At 46.3% G+C, this 19964-nt stretch overlaps 1 protein-coding gene across 2 annotated transcripts in view; it reads left to right on the forward strand.

The window, feature by feature from the left end:
- The first annotated feature begins 773 nt into the window (after positions 1-773).
- Positions 774-19964, forward strand: part of chd4a (chromodomain helicase DNA binding protein 4a) — a 31520-nt gene continuing 12329 nt past the window's right edge. Inside the window, exons 1-18 of one of the 2 annotated variants that reach the window (XM_021322280.2) lie at positions 774-1020; positions 1460-1626; positions 4304-4416; positions 4559-4792; positions 9470-9588; positions 9745-10010; positions 10094-10227; positions 10328-10466; positions 13235-13404; positions 13499-13732; positions 13850-14053; positions 14155-14363; positions 16609-16740; positions 16833-16932; positions 17040-17231; positions 19213-19413; positions 19498-19635; positions 19769-19890. In XM_021322280.2, coding sequence (XP_021177955.2) covers positions 1566-1626; positions 4304-4416; positions 4559-4792; positions 9470-9588; positions 9745-10010; positions 10094-10227; positions 10328-10466; positions 13235-13404; positions 13499-13732; positions 13850-14053; positions 14155-14363; positions 16609-16740; positions 16833-16932; positions 17040-17231; positions 19213-19413; positions 19498-19635; positions 19769-19890 — 2768 coding nt within the window. In that variant the 5' untranslated portion in view covers positions 774-1020; positions 1460-1565. The remainder of the gene's footprint in view (positions 1021-1459; positions 1627-4303; positions 4417-4558; positions 4793-9469; positions 9589-9744; positions 10011-10093; positions 10228-10327; positions 10467-13234; positions 13405-13498; positions 13733-13849; positions 14054-14154; positions 14364-16608; positions 16741-16832; positions 16933-17039; positions 17232-19212; positions 19414-19497; positions 19636-19768; positions 19891-19964) is intronic. The other variant, XM_012873936.3, reaches the window with a different exon arrangement.

Consider the following 19964-nt stretch of genomic DNA (forward strand, 5'->3'; position numbering starts at 1 on the left):
GACTGCAGTTTGACCCCTGTGACCCCCCCCCCCCCCCTTAAAACACCCAACCGCTACCCTCGTTTTTTTTGTTGTTGTTGCTTTCTTAAAAACTTCCACCAACCTCCTTGCTAAGTTTTCATTTTTTCCCGTCAACTTTCTTGGCCTTTGTGTGCAGGACTCAGCCCTACAGTTGCCGTCACGCCGAGTAACATATGCTTTGGGCTCCTAAGTCCCGGTGCATGGGGGTTACGCTCAGGTCACCCCACATTTTGTGCCCCCCCCCTGAAGTTTTGTGACGGTGGGCACCGGGTCCGCATGCATGCATCCGTACCCCTCCAGGAGCCACGCTCGTACACAGCGGAGCGTCTGCGCATGCATGCAAACATGCACTCTCAAGTTGAGCAGTCATGTGGCACACACAGTTGCCATGTGAGCGCATTTTCCTCCCCCCCCCCCCTCCCACCCCCCCTCCTCCTTTCTCCTATCTCTCTCTTTTTGGAGTTATGCTTATTGTGGGATGTCAGTGACTGCGCTCATTACTATTATGGGATGCCACACAGGAAAGGGAGGGGTGAGCGTTTCCATAGTAACCGTGGTTGCTAAGAGGGGTGGAGGTGTGTGTTGGGTGGTGGTGGTGGTGGGGGGGTTGATGTGCATAGAGGAATGGGGAAGAGACTGTAGAAGAGGGAGGGGGTGAGTCGACTATTATGGTCTGTACGTTGCAAGGTAACTATGCAGAGTGGGGGAGGGGTGAGTGAAAATGTGCGTGTATATGTATGAGTGTGCGCGTGTGTGTGTGTGTGCGCGCGCGCGCGGGGAATATTATGGGATGCCTGCCCCCTGATCTCTTTGTGTGTGTGCGCGCGAGGAAGAGAAAGAGGAGACGGCGTCGTGCGCACACGCTGCCACCAAAAAAATACGGAAATATATTTAAATTATAACGTGCCCCGCTGCCATTAGGAGAAAGGAGAATTGCATCCAAGAGTTAAATCGGTGGCAAACTGAGCGTGGAGTTACTGTTTTTGGAAGCTTGAAGTTGTGAGTATTTCAGTTTTTTTTTTTTTTTTTTTTTTGGGCAGGGGGGGTCTGTGAATTGACTTGATTCAGGGTAAAGGGGTTCGGGTTGTTACACACTTGTTTTTTTTCTGGGTATATAGCAGCGTGTGAAACGGGTCGGTTCTGTTTTGGAAGTTTAAATCTGGCCAAGCGGTTCTGCTCCGGCTAGCACGCATGCTAATGGGACGGGTAGTAACGACAGTGTGTGCTGGACATGAGATGGAGTGAAAGGGAGAGATAGAGATATGTGAAGTTCACAGGCGGATAAAGTTGGCTTTATTGTCCCATGTGCTGAGTGTTGATGTCCTTCTGTGTTTTACCGGGTGCTTGTTGGTCCTGACATTTCACTTCCGCTTTCTTTTACGCTCTTATTTTTTTTTTTATGCCCTGTTAAACTTGGCCCGGGCCACGATTTGGACAGACTTCAGACTGGGTCCGAACTCTGGCTTTATCCACCACCGGCAACTTTCATTTAGTTAGCTAAACTCTTGGCTAACTGAACAGAGGAAAGTTCCCCGCCGCCCGCTATGTCTGGAAGCGAGGACGACAGAGATGGGTACGGAGCCGCCGACGACCGCCTAATGCAAGGTAAGACGAGGCTCATTTGTTAGCCGCTAATGTTAACGCTGCCTGCGTGTTTTTGACGTCCGCATCAATCATGCTGCGCTAGCTTAGCGCGAGCTCGTCCGTGCGGCTAACTGCCGCGTAGCTTCCACTAGCAAACCGGAAGCCGAACGTCCTTTAAAAGCACTCAGAATGTTCTACCTCAACCGCAGTCGGAGGTTTTTTTTAATAAAACGACGGGTGCACCGTGTTTCTTCCACGCCGAAAAACCGGCATGTTCGCGGGGCCTAGCGTTAGCCAGCTACCGGTATTTTTTTTTTTTTTTTTTTTTTACGTGTCGATGACAAGATGGAGGCAGCCAGTTAGCTTGGAAGCTGGCGGATGACGTTCAGTAGCGCTCCCCTCCTCACAGCCGGCGCCTTCAGTTTGACTGTGGGAGGAAAAGTACGAGTAATAATTGACAAAAAATATATATAGATATATATTTTTAAATCATATCATGCATTAATTGTAACTTGTATCTTTTTATATTACGCTGTGGTCAAACGTTGCGTTGTTTACGTTCGGACTTGGACGGTCGGCCGCAGCAAACACAGCGGAACCGCGGAGAACAAATAGCCTTTTTAGATCAGTTTCACCAACAACGATTGTTCTGTATTCGCCAGACAACACGTTCTATTTGGTTTGCACGTTTTTAGTGTGGAAAAAAAATAAAAATCGCACGGCGTTGTAAAAATGAAACTAAAATGTAAACCGTTTTGAGTTTATGTTTTGTTTTTTTTTTTGTTGAGTTTGTAAGCAAAAGCCTGGAGTAATCCAAAACATCTGATTGTTCTCTGGCAGAAGTGCACCGATCAGACTTCTGCTGGCCTCTACCGATTTCCGTTTTTCTTTGGGGTTTTTGACCAATTATGTTGTTCTGAGTACTATAATGCAGGAGTGTCCAAAGTGCAAGGGGGGGGGGGCATTTATTTATAAATTCATGCAGCCCCCACCCCCACTGGGCAATTCAAGATTGATACCAATTTTAACCCTCCTGCAGAGGTGGTCGATGCAGATGGAGACTATATTTATTTTTAATTCAGCCAAATATGGTACCAACAAAGTAAAATCTTGGAAATCATGCTTTTGGCATTCAGCTTAATACCACAAAGACGTAGGGCCCCATCTACCCTGTAACTTTGACTCAAGCACAGACTTTGCACCTAAATCTGATATTAGCTATTTTATTAAAACTGGATGAAGACGGCGAGATTTTGGAAGAAAGAGTGACCCAAATCCTGTTATTTCTGAGATTGTACTAAATGTGTTCTTTATTTTATTTTTTCCAGTGGAGCCCAGAGGAATTTGCAAACTGGACGCTTTCTTTTTCTAGTGAGGCAAACATGCAAAGCTATTTTTAAATTCTGAATCTCCAATAATTTACACATCCCTCTCCTACAGAAAATCTGATGACTTTTTTTACATTAAAATTTATTGTTGAGTAGGTAATTTTTTTTATATTTCTTTCTTTATTTTTTTGGCCCATCTCTAGTCTCTGCGAAAGTATTTTTAATTTTTTATTTTTTTATTTATTTTTTTATAGAGTTGTGTGCTAAACAGCCATGACATGGTACAATCTCACTCATTTTAATTTATTGTAGATTGTTTTGTAAGAAGTTTGCACACTAGTTTAGGTGCTAATCCCAGTTTGGGCTGGCTGTAGTTTTAAAATCAATGTAAATATTGCAGATTATGACCCTGGCTAAAACCAAAAATAAGCTTTAGCGACCTTCCCCTGCTAGATATCGTCCGTTGAAGTGATAAATCGACAGTTCTCTACAATGGTGATAAATATTTCCAAACCCCAGTTCTTTAAATAGTTAGTTGTTGAAGCAGGCATGAGTTTGAGGCGTTGCTGCAAGAAAACTCGTTTCCAAATCTGCCGACGCATCCTATGCAGAGGTTTTCACGTTCTCTCCAGGGGTTCCAGTTTTCCTCCCACTGCCCAAAAACATGCATGTTAGGTTCATTCAAGATTGTAAATTGCACCGAGGTGTAAGTTTGTTCGACCCTACGACCCTGCAAAGGATAAAGTAAATAGAGAAAATAGCTCGGCGAGTTAATGTGTAACTCCTGCAATCAGTTTTGAAGCGGATTGTTTAGGTTTCTGAATCTTGGATGCTACTTAAGCAGTTAAAGTGGCTTTAATTCGCCCCATACTGGAGACATCTATATGGATGTTGACCTGGAACACCAGTTTATCCCTCACAAGCTTACCTGCTGCAGATGAGTTTTGTTCACACCGTTAATCTGCTTCCTTGGTTAAACAGAGGAGCAGCTGGACTCGGCTGAGTGGAAACGTTATTCTTGGAGTTGTTCAAACCCAAAACGGGGTGATGAGCGGCGTCAGAGGGCGAGGGGTTTTACCCGACGGGGCTCGTTCATGTGCGTGTAAATGCTCGCCTCTCACGGCGTTTCGTCTTTGTTCTCCGCAAGATGAGAACTGCCGTACGTCAGTCGGAGAATCGAAGTACTTTCAGAGTGGAGCGGCGTGCAGCGCGCGTCACTTTCATCGGGATGTGCAACAGTTCGCAGATGTGTGTGTGTGCTGCCCTCGGCGCTCGCTGTTGAGTAACGAACGCGCAGCCTGAATGCGCTGACACGCTGTTTGTGGGTGTGCGTCCTAACCATGGAGCGTGTCGGCTGGCCTGCTTTGCAGATGACGAGGAAGAGGAGATCTCGGAGAACGAGTCTCCCAAGGTGAAGAAGAAGAAGAAAAAGGCCAAGAAGAGCCGGGAGAGCAAGGGCAGCAAGAGGCGCTCGCGCCGAGAGGTGAGCAGCAGCGAGTGAAGGGCTTTTAAAAGCTCGCTGGTTAATATGCATCATTTTTTTTTAGGCGCTAACGACAACAACGTGGGTTAATTTTCCCGCGGGGCGGCTTTGCTGACTCCTGTCTGTGTTCTGCTTATCCCAGGAGCTGGCGATCAGCTCCCCAGAGCCCATGGACATGGGTGGAGTGGAAGACGTGGAGGACACTGGCTCTGCCCAGCGCTCCGAGAGCGAGGGCAGCGACTACACTCCAGGACGCAAGAAGAAGAAGAAAGGCAGCGGCGGCAAGGAGAAGAAGAGGAGCAGCATTCCAGAGAGGAGTTCCAAAAGGAAAGAACCGGAGCCGGAGGAAGACGAGGACGACGATGACGACGACTCGGTAGGGAGCGAGTCGTTTCCCCCTGCAGATCGGACACTGATCCTGACTTTGACGCTCAGATTAAATCTGTTTCGGCTTTTTCCGGCCGACACGGCGGGTCAGAGTAAAAATCTTTCCTGTCGAGATTTCCATCCGTGCTTTCATTACATCTCGTTTAGGTTACGGCGGCGCGCGTTACGCCAGGCGTAACGGAACCTCAGCAGGTTTTAAAACGCCCCTGCTCACCTTTTTATCTGCTACCAAGAAACGAGAGCAAACTTCTGCCGTTTGAGCAGCAATTCATCGGTTAGCTGTTCATTTTCAGACTGACTTGGTAAAAAAATCAACCTTTTATTTGCTGCTAAATGCCTCTGTGGCCTTGTCCTTTTAGTATCTAAATGATGAAGATAATGCCTCTTTTATGAATGACCAGGAAGTACAGTACTGAGAAAAGGTATTATTAATATCACGAGTAAATTTATATTTCATTGTTCAGTCAGTCCTTTTGCTGTGAAGGTTTTTTTTCCTGCACTTTTCTCTTCAGAAGTGTTTTTAATTCAGCCACGTTGGAGGGTTTTGGAGCATGAAAAGTCTGCTTTGCGTCATTTTACAGCACCTGAGTCAGGTTTAAAGACCAGTAAGGGGGGGGGGGGGGGGGGCTTGTGATCGGCGTCACAAACTCCTTCTTTCTGGTGGAGAGCAGATCTATTTAGGTCCTGAAGAAGCACTGCGGGCACCATGTTTGTTATTTTTCTGAAATGCCGGATTCTGGCAGACTTTGGTCCACGTTTGACTCCCCGAAGGTCTTGAGAGTCAAGCCGTCTTTGGTGAACGCGGGACTGGTCCTCTGGTTCTTTTCCACCACAGGTGCTTCTCGTCTTGTAACTCTTCAATGGAGTTGCAGTTTCTGCGCGCTCTCCGTGTTTTTGTTGACCCTAACTAGGGGAAAAAGGCGCTTTATGTGGCTTTGTGACCTCCTGGATACATTTTGAAAAACTCAGGCTGGCCAAACCTGGGAAGATTTGCCATCCTTCATTATTCTCCTCCTCTTGTGGATAACGGCTTGTACTGTAGTTCACAGGTGACTCAGTGTTGGAGCGGCTTTGTAACCATTTCCAGATCATGTTGCAGTTCTAAACAAATGCTTGGATGCAGGATTTGATTGAAAAGTGTCAGATAATTACTGATCATATATAGAATATATTTGGTTAATTGGATTGTCCTAAATCTTCAATTTCTTTGGGAAAGGGTTGCTTTTTGACGCCTTCTGGTCGGATGGGGTTCTATTTAAAGGAAGTTCTTGTTTCTGCAGGCAGTAATCCGAACCAGGTGTAGCTTGTGAGCCAAAAGTATGATTATTGAAGATTAATTCATGATCACAAAGGGCGGGGTTGGTTTTGAGTGTAAGGTTTTTCCTTTTGCTTGATAAATGAAGGGTTTGGTATCTAGTCGTGTTTTCTTTGTCTGGTATCAGAGCGTTCTGGACGACCTGAAACATTTTGGGACAGAGAGAAAAGCAACAAGCGAAGTCTGTTCCTCATTCTCCTCCGGTTCAAAGGGAAATTTACCACATTTGGTGGCAAATTACACAGACGGCTTCTTAAAACGATCAAACGTTCAGTTTCAAGTTTCCATCAAAAACAGTGCAAAAGACACACTTCTGTTACCGTGTTTACTGTCGATAGAGTTTAGTGGCGTTGAACCTTACAATTCACCTGGCTTTGTGGTAGAGTTGTAGCTGTTTTTAAGAAAATTATTTCTTGTCTTCTTTTAACTTCTGAGTGTTTGTGAGAGGCCCCTTCTGTGGGTAAATCGCCGTCGCACGCAGCTCCCCTCTGCGGGCTCCGCGATGAGCACCTTCTGACTGCCTACCTGTAATGGAGTCCTGCGGCGTGACAAACACGTGAAAACGAGCGCCGCTCGAACAAAGAGCAGTCTGCTGGATTTAAAAGCTGCCGGCCAATAGGGGGCCGCCTGCTTAATGACAGTTATGCAAAAGGGAGGAGGTGGGGATGTGAAGGTGGGGATTGGAGGAGGGGGGGGGGGGGTGTAAGTGTGTCCATGTGTATGTCTGGGATTGGCGTGTGAGGCATACATGCAGTATAATGCGCTGTTACCCTGGCAACCCTAGCCTTAGCACTGCCGTGCATTCAGTTTTTTTTTTTTTTTGTTGTTGTTTTGGCAAGATGAACGCATTTTTGTTTCCTTGAGTGGCGCTGCCGTCGTTTGGGCGCTGCAGCGGGCCGTACGAGGCGACGGGCCGCAAGGCAGCCTTGATCAGATGCAGCTGGGGGTGAAGCGTGCAGCGCATTATCTTAATCTTTTATCTGCTACTTGAACTGCCTGAGACAAACCTCTTTTGTTCTGCCACCACTGAACTTAAGGAGGACCCGAATTAGCAGAAGACGAGTCCTGCTCATCCACGGCAGAGGCAAACTGTTTGGGTTTCCTCGTGCACTCTGGGCTTTTTCATTAAGGATGCGGTATTTTATTGAGATTTCTTTTTTAAAAATGTATTTATTTCCTGAAAAACAACAACAATATTCACATGTGAACAATCAAACTAATGAGTTTGTCACTGTTGTCTGCTAATCTGTAGCCAACTGACCCTCTTTTCTTCTGTTTACTGGCTGGTACTGATTGGTATCAGTAAATGCAAATAAAGTTCGGCTTTTTTTTTTTTTTTTTTTTTACTCAAAAAAGTCCACCAACGCCGCCGCCCTCGGCCTTTTTTGTGCCATGGACGGTTTGAAATGAGACGATATTTTCACTGACTGGCATCTTAAGGTATAGTGGATAATATACAGCTAAAAAAAATGGTGCGAGTGGCACAAAAACTAGTATTTTCTAACTAATAATAATAATAATAATAATAATAATAATAATAATAATAATAATAATAATAATAATAATAATAATAATAATAATATAAATATTAACAAATATATGAAGTGGATGAGATGTACAGCTCACCATAACACACTCAGTGGGAGCCCTGGGCTTGTTTCCCTGATCTGGTCTTTTCTAGGGGTAATGGCAGAAGTCCAGGCCGCTCTGGGATTGAACCATTTCTCATTGCAACAATCCTCAGGGCCCTAAAAGGCCGCCGTCATCGCGCAGCGTCTCCCAGAAGTTTACAGCAAGCGTCTTTTTAGTGGCGTGTGAGATCAACTCCTCCCAATAGTGAACGGCTCTTTAGCAAAACGGTTAGCCACCAAGAAGGACGGCACCAGTGCATTTGTTGATGGGAGCGAGACGTGCGTCAAGGATCATAGACGGACGTGACGGACAGAATCTGTCCCAATAAAATAAATAAAAACATTGTTCATCAGGCTCGCATAACGCAATAATATCATATTTTTTTGTCTTTCTGTGCGGCCTGGTTCTGGTCGATGCATGTGAAAGACGGGTGGAAGCTAATCGAACGCGTGACCCATGGAAGAGCGATCAGAACCCATCATGTTAAAGTCGGCAGATTACAATCTGTGGCCGACTGATCGGTGCGTCTGTGTGCGTAACTAATGTGCACCGTGTGTGCGCACGTGCACTTTCTAGATCTGTAACCCAGACCGTTCCAGATAACCGGCAAATCAACGGTGCAGTTACTAAAATGGCGCGCACATGTCAGCGAGCAATTTGGAGCAATTGCCTTTGAAAACATGCTGGTCTGTGTCAATTATTCAAGCCTTTGCTTGCTGGATGCTAATTTTAGAGGCTCGTTCACCAGCCACTTGAAAGTCTCTTACATGCAGATTGGCTCCGGCGCAGCAGGTTCAGTCGTTGCAGAAAGGCCTTTTTATTTTACATGCAGTGTGGTCATTTGACGCATCAAACTGTCTCTTTGTGTGACTTCAGGTAAAATAATGTCTCAAACGTTGCCAGAAGGGCTTCCTGCAGATGCTAAATAAACGTAGAATCCTGGTTTTGAATGCACGCATTGGTTTCTGTCAGATTCTCTTGAAATAAACTGATCTGAACAGAATCTGGTTTCTAGGTGTCGTTCTGCAGGCACCAGTTTAGCACCGTGCAGTGATCATTAGTCGTTATCTGATATTAACAATAAACCCCTACACAGACGGTGTAATTGTTGTGTTTATTGACTGAACCACGTTTTTATGTTTGGATCTGTGGGTAAATGCTGCACTTACGCCAAATATGACCGGCTGCAATTATGCGTTGTGTGTCTGTGCAGCTGCGGCGCTCAATCTAAGAGCTGCATTGAATTCAAACCAGTTCCACAGTGAGGAGTTTCATTCTTTTTAGAGCAGGATTTGTATTTTTGAAGCTCTAACTGCTTGCAATCATGGGTTCAAAGCTGAAAAGAAGATTTATTTTAATATTTTTTTGCTGTTGTATAAATAAATGCTCCAAAATGTGAGGATATAAGTCCGTATTGCATTCAACATTCGACTAAGGTTTTTTTTTATTTTCCGGCTTTCAACAGCAAACCTGAATCCTTAGCGTTTGCGATGTCGGTTGAATTTCATAACATTCTTGCAATAACAGTGGTAAGAAGCCCCAATGATCCTTATTTTCTGTCCTAAGGCTTCACATTTTCCACGGTCGATCGTAGATTTCAAAATAGCGTTGGCTACATTAAGTTCATCCCAGCTTTTAATCAGAATGTGACCCTCCATGCTTATTGTTTACTGATGAACATGTGAATCGGACCTGAACAGTTTCTCTTAACTCCTGCAGGAGCCCAAGTCGTCATCCCAGCTGCTGGATGACTGGGGGATGGAGGACATTGACCATGTGTTCACCGAGGAAGACTACAGATCCCTGACCAACTACAAGGCCTTCAGCCAGTTTGTCAGGTAGCGTCTGGCTTTAGTTAACCCATATTACCCAACCGGGTCTGCTGGAAACCCTAAAAAACGGGAATGTTTTATTTATTTTAATGCTTCCTCTGTGTCCGTCGCTTTTTCTCTGCGCTTTTGGCTAAGAATCACCTTCTTCTTCTTCCTTCGCAGGCCGCTTATTGCAGCAAAGAACCCCAAGATCGCCGTGTCCAAGATGATGATGGTTTTGGGGGCAAAGTGGCGGGAGTTCAGCACAAACAACCCTCTGAGAGGAGCGGCGGCGGCGAACGCAGCGCTGGCCACCGCCAACATACCCGCTGCCGTGGAGACCATGGTGGCAGAGGTGGCGCCTGCGCCCGAACCCCCAGTGGCTCCGGTTGAGCCCCTGCAGACCCCGGCTCCGCCTCTCCGCAAAGCCAAGACCAAGGAGGGCAAAGGTACTTCTGGCCGGGCGGGCGCAGGTGCTTCCTTATTCCTGTAAGTTCTGTGTGACCGATCTGTTCGCTTGTCGGGTCTGCAGGTCCCAACGCCCGCAAAAAACCCAAACCAGCACCAAAGCCGCAAGAGAAGAAGAACAACAATGCCAAGACGAAGAAGGTGGCACCGTTGAAAATCAAACTGGGAGGCTTCAACAGCAAGAGGAAGCGCTCCTCGGTAGGAACGCGCGTCTTCTCTGTGTCCTGGGCGCACAGCGTCCGCGTGAGCCGCCTCCCGGCCCAGCGCTAAATCTGGTGTTTGTTGCTCGTGTGCGCAGAGCGAGGAGGACGAGCCCGACGTGGACAGCGACTTCGAGAACGGCAGCATCCACAGCGTCTCCATCTCCGAGGGCTCCAACAGCCGCAGCAGCCGCAGCAAGAAGAAGCTGCCCAAGGGCAAGCCCAAGAGGAAGAAGGGTACTCCTTTGCTTTTCTCTCCCCGCTATGTTGACCGTTTCTACAGTTTTAAAACGGCGTGTCGACCGAACCGCCGCTGGCGAGAAAGAAAGCAGCGGGTCGAAGGCTGCAGGGTGGAATCTCTGCTGAGAATGATGGGAACGGGTTCAGGGATAGCTGCGAGCGTGTGTGTGTGCGTCAGTCAGTAACTAGAGGTGTAACGTCTGCTGGGCCGTCGCCTGCCGAGGCGTCCTCTGCAGCGCCTGTCACCAGATCGGCCACCTGTGGAAAGACGGCGCGGACGGATTCACATCGACGACTGAGAGAGGTCAAAGTCTGAAGCAGGGCGGCTTCACCGAGGAAATAATTCTCACTGCGGTTTCAGGGTTTGGCTCCAAATAAGTAAACGACACGATTTTTCAACCTCGTGTTAAAATTAAAGCTGATAGAAGCCTGTTGATGAAGAATTTGTTTAAAATAGATCCCTGTCGGTTATTGATGGTTGAGGAAATCTACTTGAGGGGAAGAAGTTTTCTGTTGACATGAAGCGACAGGCTCAAAAAGCGTAAATAACCCTCAAAGTTTTAAACGCTTTTTTAACACATAATGTGTTTTTTTTCTTTTCTTTTTTTTTTATTGGGATTTTATGTGACAAAGTAAAACAGGTTAAATGGGATGCACCGTTTTCAAAGACTTCCCATCCAAGTCCAAGTGTCGTGCTTTTGTGTTGCAACCCTCGTGATGCAACAGTTTGAACCGTATTTAGCTGGAATAACGCTTCCAGGTGTGTGTTTTTTTTTTTTTTTAACTTTCTTTGGTATGTTTCAACAAGTTTGGCATTTTTAGAGATGGGGAATCTTTATACCGTTCTTCTGGGCATAATTGCTCAGGCGTGGTCGTATTGGCTGGAGAGCGCGTGAACATCAAACAATGTCTTGCCACAAAATTTCTCACATTCACGTTTGGACTTGACGGAGATTTTTGCAGCCTATAAAGGGATTACAGCGCATCTTCGTCCGTATCGCCGGGTCTGAGTGGCTTTCCGAAGAAAAACGCCGGCGTTCAGCAAATTTGGCTCATGTCTGACCAAATATTTCAAAGCAGCTGGTTTTATACCGAGTTTACTTCTTCACAGGTGAACTCTTTACTTTCAGCAATTTGGTGCTCTGGGTTTATTTCAGGCTATCAGAGTAAAGGGGTGTGCACATAACCTGACAACAGCCAGATGCATGTCTCGTTCCGCCTAGCTCCACTCACATACATCTGGGACACCGCCATAGGAATTGCCTTTTTTGAAGGCTGGGCCTTATCAAAACTTCTTGCTTATGATTGGATAAGCCACTTGTCTGTCATCTTTATCGACGTGCTATTTCAACCACTCACACTGAAGCTAACCCGTGACGCTGATGAGACCGACGCATGAAAAAAAAAAAACGCGTTGAGGACTAAAGGCCTCCTAACATGGTTCGCGCTAACCGCTCCGGGGCCCCGGAAAACAAAACTTGCCAAATCCGGTCGGGAGAAGGGTGAAAACATTGTTTCCACCAACAAAAGCCTTGAGAGCTGCTCTCTGATGTTCTTTTAATGAAACAATATTGGGTAGATTGGACAAAACGGAAGAAATAGCAGCATCAATGTTAACGCTTGCTTCCTTGATCCGCCATTGCTGTCAAAACAGTCTCACGTCATGGTCGCGTCTCCACTACGTCACATCTATGAAATGCCAGCCCTGCGTCCTGATTGGCCAGACCATAAAATTGGTTGGAGAAATCACTTTCAACGGGCGATGTCCCAGATGTATGTGAGTGGAGCTAGGCGGAGCGAAACATGCATCTGGCTGTTGTCAGGTTAGTCTGCACACACATGCACACATCTTTTTCTTTCTTAACTTTTTTTTTTTTTTTTCTTAGATTTTTCGCGGCTCTAGTGGCTCACTTTTTAACACAGTAGCCTGACAGGAAGGGGGTGGAAGACGGGGGAGAGACGTGCAGCAAAGGACTGCGGGTCGGAGTCGAACCCAGGTCGATGGCGTCGAGGACGAAAGGCCCATTCATACCTCACGTAAAAGACGGATACGGATACGTGTGGAGTGTTTCATACGTTCTAACCGTCGATTTCGTCCGTACTTTTACACGAAAATTGGGAGCTTACGCTTACGGACGAAACGGATCAATACGGAGCAATACTACCGGAAACGGTGGGGGCGCTATTGAGTTTGTAGTACAAAATGTCAACAAAATCACGAAGAAGGTTGTAATTCTGGGCTTTAAACAATGGCGGGATTCGAGGAACAACTTGCGGAGCTTGTCCGCAACTACCCACACATATGATGTGTCGTGTCCGGGGCACAGGGACAAACAAAAAGTTTACTTACGGAGCAAATACAACAAAATCACGTATTGGACCGTCGCCGTGTTTGATCAGTGACGAATCATTGGCGCCCAGCACTGCCACCTAGAGGGAATATTGGTTATTGCGCACCTCAACGGACGGAGGTATGAAGGACTCAACGGATAGAACGTACGGACAGAAATACGGACGTGCAGGCCAAACGTAGGGTATGAATGGGCCTTAAGGCCTCCATACATGGGTCGCGCTACCCGCTGCGCCACAAGCGCGCCATCTTTTTTTTAACCTTTAAAAAGAAGCTGGCATCATTGGCCTTTGCCCTAACTGCTACACACGGCTAAATGTTGCTGTGTTGTACACGTTGAGGTCTGTGGTCGTAAGGGGACGAACAGTTTTGGGGAGCAGTGCGTAAAACCTTTTTTTTTTTCCCCCGCCGTCAGAAACTGAAGACGGCGACGGCTACGAGACGGACCACCAGGACTACTGCGAGGTTTGCCAGCAGGGAGGAGAGATCATCCTGTGCGACACGTGCCCCCGAGCGTACCACATGGTGTGTCTGGACCCCGACATGGAGAAGGCGCCGGAGGGCACCTGGAGCTGCCCGCACTGCGTACGTTACTATTCCACAAGCCTCTTTATCGCTCAAAGAAACACGCACACGCACACTCCGGCCGCTTCTCATCGGCCTTGTGTCTGAACGACAGGAGAAGGAGGGCATCCAGTGGGAAGCCAGAGACGACGGCTCGGAGGGCGAGGAGGACAACGGCGAGACGGGAGAGATGGAGGAGGACGACCACCACATGGAGTTCTGCAGGGTCTGCAAAGACGGAGGAGAGCTGCTGTGCTGCGACTCGTGTCCGTCCTCGTACCACATCCACTGCCTTAACCCCCCGCTCCCCGAGATCCCCAACGGCGAGTGGATCTGCCCCCGCTGCACGGTGAGCAGGACGTGGCTCTGGGTGGACGGGAGGGGGTCAGCCTGGTGGTTATTTGGGGCATCGCTCCCATATTCATGAGAACTTAGTTAAGTTTTATATATATTTTTTGTCTTTCAGTGTCCGCCCTTGAAGGGGAAGGTACAGAAGATTCTGACTTGGCGATGGGGAGACCCTCCTCCGCCCACGCCCGTCCCGCGCCCCCCAGACCTGCCTGCCGACGCCCCGGACCCCGCCCCACTGACCGGACGGTCCGAGAGGGAGTTCTTCGCCAAGTGGTGCAACATGTCTTACTGGCATTGCTCCTGGGTCACCGAGCTGCAGGTGGGTGCAGGAGAAGGACCCAGCGTAGAAACGGACACGAGGGTCTCTGAGCTTCTTTTCCGTGACCTTCTCCCCCCCACCCCCCCGTATGTCCCACCTAGCTGGAGATGCACTGCCAGGTGATGTTCAGGAACTACCAGAGGAAGAACGACATGGACGACCCCCCGCCCGTCGACTTCGGCGAAGGGGAGGAGGACAAGTACCTGAAAAGGAAACACAAGGACCCCATGTACACGCACCTGGAGGAGAAGTACCTCCGCTTTGGGATCAAGTTTGAGTGGCTGATGATCCACCGCATCCTGAACCACAGGTCAGAGGTCACACAGCGCCCAGTCAGCGGGGGAATCTTTACACACGGGCAATTCTGTAAATAGTTAAATAAGTTTACTGAGCAACACCCATCGCCAGCTGAGTTCTCTGGGAATCTCTTGTTCAAATCTTTGTTTGGGCCGCTCAATGCAGATAAGAGTACATTTTAGGCCGAAGTTTGATTGAAAATGTATTTTTACCTAATTTTTAAGTAATAAGATATTGAAGAGGAGTTGTTTATGTCCTCATGAGCCGTTTTTCCCCCCAAAGACTATGGATTTAAAAAAAAGAAACGGCAGATATTTAGTTCTAACTTCCAGACCTTTAGGATCAATGTCTGACCAACAGTTGCCTCACATTGGGAAACCTTTGGATTGACTTGCAGTCAATGGGTTTATATCTTTAAACACACAGACCCAGACTGCTCTCCACTGAGTGAATAATAACACGTTTTTAAATATTCCTATGTTGCATTACTCCTATTTTGTGATTTGATGAAACTAGAAGGTACCGAAGCATCAAGGTGCCGACACTCGTCCTTCTGCTGCATGACTACCCTCTGTTTCACTGACCAGTCTCTAGACCAGGGCTACGTTGCATTGGGGCGAACATGCAGTTGTGATAAACAAAAGCTTCCCTGCGTTTCATTCTCTCTTCTGTCACCATGTTGTTCCTGTCACATACGGACCTCGAGCAGCGAGGCTCGTTCCAGCCGTTCAGTGACGTGATCGGCGTGTAAATGCTCGCTTATAGCACGATGGGTTGTAATTTCCAAGTTTTGCACCTAAGCCGTTCTTTGTGGCTGAATGTTGCGATGTCGTTTGAATTTCATAAGATTCTCGCATGGTCTTAACAGTGGTAAGAAGTCCCAATGATCCTTATTTTCTGTCTTACGGCTTCAGGGCCTCCACATTTTTCCACGGTCGATCGTTGAGTTCATCGTGTCTTAAATTTGTTCGTTAATGTCGTTAAAGGGAAGTCCGCTGGCGACGCGCGTTCGTTCTGTGTTGTAGCTCTTGTTGAGGGATTCAAACGTTATGTTGTACAATCCCCGTGACTCAGGCCTGCAAAACACGCCGGTTGGAAGGGATTTCTCACCAGACCTTCTACTTTCACCATGAACACGCGACCTAACAGGCCTTATCGTTTTCCTTAGAGACTAGAAATAAGCGGTTCTACTCGCCTCATCCACTGCTTAGCTCCTTTGTCATGGGTGAGAGGGAATTTACTAAAGTCTGGTTTGAAAACGCAGGTTTGGCTAAAGGTTGTCTTTAGAGGTTTGGAGTTAAAATGTTAAAGACATGGACACGCGTGCCAGAGCCAAGAAACACAAGCAGACGGATGTTTATGTAGAAATCGGTTGTTTGTTTACCGGCTCTGATTAGTGATCAGCAAGTCAATTAATGAAGAAAAAAAGCTAAATATTTTCAATTTCTTACCATTTAATAAAACACGGCTTTTACATTTATACTCCTTTTTTTTGGATATTAATAAAAATCTGATTAATTTAGGGATCTAAGGCCAATATATCAGGACTATATCACCACTGAATATATCGGTGTGTACAATATTCACGTTGCAAACGGCTGTTTTTAGTGCAGTGATTGATGGCTAACGTATTACAAGTGTTATAAACTTGTATTTTACCTGCTAATGTAATATCTGGGCAGCAGAAGTTCACACCGAGCACAAATAATGTTCAAAAATACTGATGATCACAGAAATGAATAAACTAATATTGCACCTGATGTCGTTGCAATATTTACCGATGATATCACCATCACAGGATTTCCTATCATACACCCTATAGAGACCCATGCTTTACTGCACAAATGGACATAATTTAGTATTTTTTTTGTTGGATTCAATGCTACTACTTTAATGATTATTAATTATTAATGTATTTTGATCCTTAGAAAATTACATTTCGACTAAGTCAGACCTGCATCAGGCAGGAAAAGCGTGATCAGGAACGCTGTAGTTAAATAAAAATGAGTGTTTTTCGTTAGAAGTTAGCAGGTTACTGAAGTTATCTTTGTGGATTATTCTACAGTAGGTCGGAATTGTTTCTGATATCTTAAAGGAACCCTGTCACTATATTATAAAGCTATGTTCTTAAAAGGACCCACTCAATGCACTGTTTAAGAGTGATTTATAAAGCCAAATTTTCTGAATAATTTAACATGTCTGAATGCACGACTTGAGCGTCAGCAGTAAACAATTCCCGTTTCTCTTGATTCCCCCAGTGTGGACAGGAAGAACAACGTCCACTATCTGATCAAATGGCGCGAGCTGGCGTACGACCAGGCGACCTGGGAGTCCGAGGACATGGATGTACCTGAGTTTGACACCTATAAGGTGCAGTACTGGAACCACAGGTGAGACGTGTTCCTGTCATCGGCGCTCTGAATACCTAAACCAGCGTCCAGATGGTTTTTTTCTCCTAACTGAGCAAACATGCTTGTTTCAGAGAGCTGATGATGGGAGACGAAGGGAGGCCAGGGAAGAAGATCAAGGTGAAAGGAAAGGTGAAGCGGCCGGAGAGACCTCCTGAGAACCCGGTTGTAGACGTAAGTCTTGAGCTAAATCTCTTTTGGATCCGTTTTCAGTGGTTCAGCGCACCCTTAGTCGCTGTAGCGGCCTCAGACGTTTTATAAAATCTTCCTTCTGTCTGTAGCCGACGATAAAGTTTGAGCGGCAGCCGGACTACCTGGACAGCACTGGCGGGACGCTGCACCCCTACCAGCTGGAGGGTCTGAACTGGCTGCGGTTCTCCTGGGCCCAGGGCACCGACACCATCCTGGCTGATGAAATGGGTCTGGGCAAGACAGTCCAGACCGCCGTCTTCCTCTACTCCCTGTACAAAGAGGTGAGGCGCTGCGCCGTGTGTGTTTAAATCTCTGTCCTTGGTTTGTTACACTGCTCACTGTGTAGTAGATGGATTTTTTTTTTGTTTTTTTTATTTTTTTATTTTTTTTTGGAAATCTAATCAGGAGGAGGTGATGAGGTTTGTTTTTTGTAGAAGTGATGTCATTTGGTCTGGCCCGTGTCTGGCGGTGCTGTTGTCTGGTAGCTGTTGTCCTATTGGTCAGGAGCGCTCCAGCCATTTTGTCTAAGTCAGGTGAAATCTGATGACATTCACTCAGATCTGGAATGGTAAACGGATGCTCTCCGCGTGTGCGGCTGCCGCCACCTAAAGGTGGGAGGTCAGATTGCACGTCTTAGGGACGTCACAAGGGATCCTGTACCTCATTGTGATGGGTTTAAAAAAAAAAAAAAAAAACTGGATCAGCATGTTTTTCTGTATTAAGAGGAGGATGCAGCAGCAGGCTGAGAGTTAAAGCAGCTGTCGGCCACAGCCATTGATTGGCTTATTTAGAGCACGGCGGACCATAAATGCAAAACTAATCCCAGACATTTTCCCTTGTATTTATCCCAATACCAGCTATATGTATACAAGCATTCAAATAAATGCAGATTTTCCACTTTGTATAAGTGCTGGAGCCAGAGGATCAGTAACATGTAAAACAGGCCATTTATTCACTGACCCAGAGAGACTTTCTGAGCGATTTCAAGAGCCGGCAACTTTTTCCTGACATTGAAATGGGACAGGATAGTAAAATATAATTCATTCTTAGTGTTTTAATCTGTTGAGCCCCTTTTTAATCAAACACACACAAAACAATAATGAAACTAAGATCATTAAGGTAAAGTGGGAAAGCTATGAATTTTTTTCTCCATTTTGGTAGAAAATCTTAGAAAAAGATGTTGTATTACAACCCAACAATATTTGTCCTATGAATTTAATCTGTTATCTCTTACTGTCATTCTTTTATAAATATACCAGTTGGTTGGCGGAGAGCTTTGTTATAATATAAGCTTTTTAGGAGTTTTCAGTCTTGGTCTGTGCGTGAGCATGAGGACCAACAACGGGTCGGTTCCGATTTTAATTCAATGTAGGTTTGCAGTCCTGGGAGAAAAGGAAGCAAAGTGTTGGGCTTTGCATATGGAGGACGTGGTGGAAACGTCCTTGTTTTTACCTCCTGGAGTCACTGAAATCTGAGCACAGACGTGAGAGGTCGCTGCGGGGCGGCCTGCTATCAGGAAAGTTATTTACCTGCAATACTAAAGCTGAAAAGGCTGTTTGGCATCACTGTTTTCCCTTTAAGACCCGACCGGGTCAAACCTCAGCCTCACATTTGACGCTTTAACTCTTTGGTGTGCAGAGAACCTACTGTGAACATATGTGACGGCATATGTTGGCTGTAAGACCATCCTGGATAGTTACTTATGAAAGGTGATGGCTTACAAATCGTTTTTTTATTACACTTTATGGCCAAACCTCTTTACTTTGGTCTGTTCTGTCCAAAGTGGTCGATGGACAAGTCTTTAGTTGGAAGTCTGTCCTGCCGATCCTTTTTCTAATTGTCCTGCTCTGAACTTTTTAAAGGGAACGTGCCAACAGAGGCTCTGAGATGGAGCTTGTTTTTTGTTATTTCTCTGATTATGACACAGTCTGACCTTCAAGTGAATTTGCTTTGGCTTTCATTCCTGGGAAATTGTCCCAAATGTTCTCCTCTTGTGAATAATGCCCCTGCAGGATGATTGTCTGGTAACGGCGCTGTGATAGACAGCGAGAGCTGGTCCTCTGAGGTTTTTGCTGCTGTGTTTTTGTGTTTTTTAACTCTAGAGGTCAGATTTTAAATCTTTTTATAGGTGTAAAATGTTAGAATCAAAACTATTGTTTTTACTTTAATAATTCATAAAGCATGAGGGAATGAGTCTGTAGAAGGTAATCCAGATGTGTATCGCTGTGATCAGACACAATAATTTACTTGTTGCACTTCCAGGGTCACTCCAAGGGGCCGTTCCTGGTCAGCGCTCCGCTCTCCACCATCATAAACTGGGAGAGAGAGTTTGAGATGTGGGCGCCTGACATGTACGTGGTGACGTACGTCGGCGACAAAGACAGCAGAGCCGTCATCAGGGAGAACGAGTTCTCCTTCGAGGACAACGCCATCCGAGGAGGGAAGAAGGCATCGAGGATGAAGGTGAGAGGGAAAACTGGTTGAAGGAAGGAAGGAAGGGAGGATGGAAATGCTGAAGCTGAACGTTTGTTTCTTTTCCTCCAACAGAAAGATTCCTCCATCAAGTTCCACGTCCTGCTGACCTCCTACGAGCTGATCACCATCGACACGGCCGTGCTAGGCTCCATCGACTGGGCGTGTCTGGTGGTAGACGAGGCCCACAGGCTGAAAAACAATCAGTCCAAGGTAAACGGACTGTGTTAGAGATTTAGAACCAGAAAAATAACAAATTCCATCTTCATTCTTTGTCTCCGCTCTGAATTAAAAGAATTGACTTGAGCACGGTTGTAAACGTTTCCCCCTGCGTCCTCTGCTGCAGTTTTTCCGGGTATTGAACAACTATCCTCTGCAACACAAGCTGCTGCTGACGGGAACGCCTCTGCAGAACAACCTGGAGGAGCTCTTCCACCTCCTCAACTTCCTCACACCCGAGAGGTTCAAGTAAGTCAAGCCTCTTTTAAATCGAACTTGGCGGTTTCTGATGTGAAAGTTGGAGGTAAACGAAATGATCAAGC

The sequence above is a fragment of the Fundulus heteroclitus genome, chromosome 13 (genome assembly GCF_011125445.2).
Source record: "Fundulus heteroclitus isolate FHET01 chromosome 13, MU-UCD_Fhet_4.1, whole genome shotgun sequence".
Classification (NCBI taxonomy): domain Eukaryota; kingdom Metazoa; phylum Chordata; class Actinopteri; order Cyprinodontiformes; family Fundulidae; genus Fundulus; species Fundulus heteroclitus.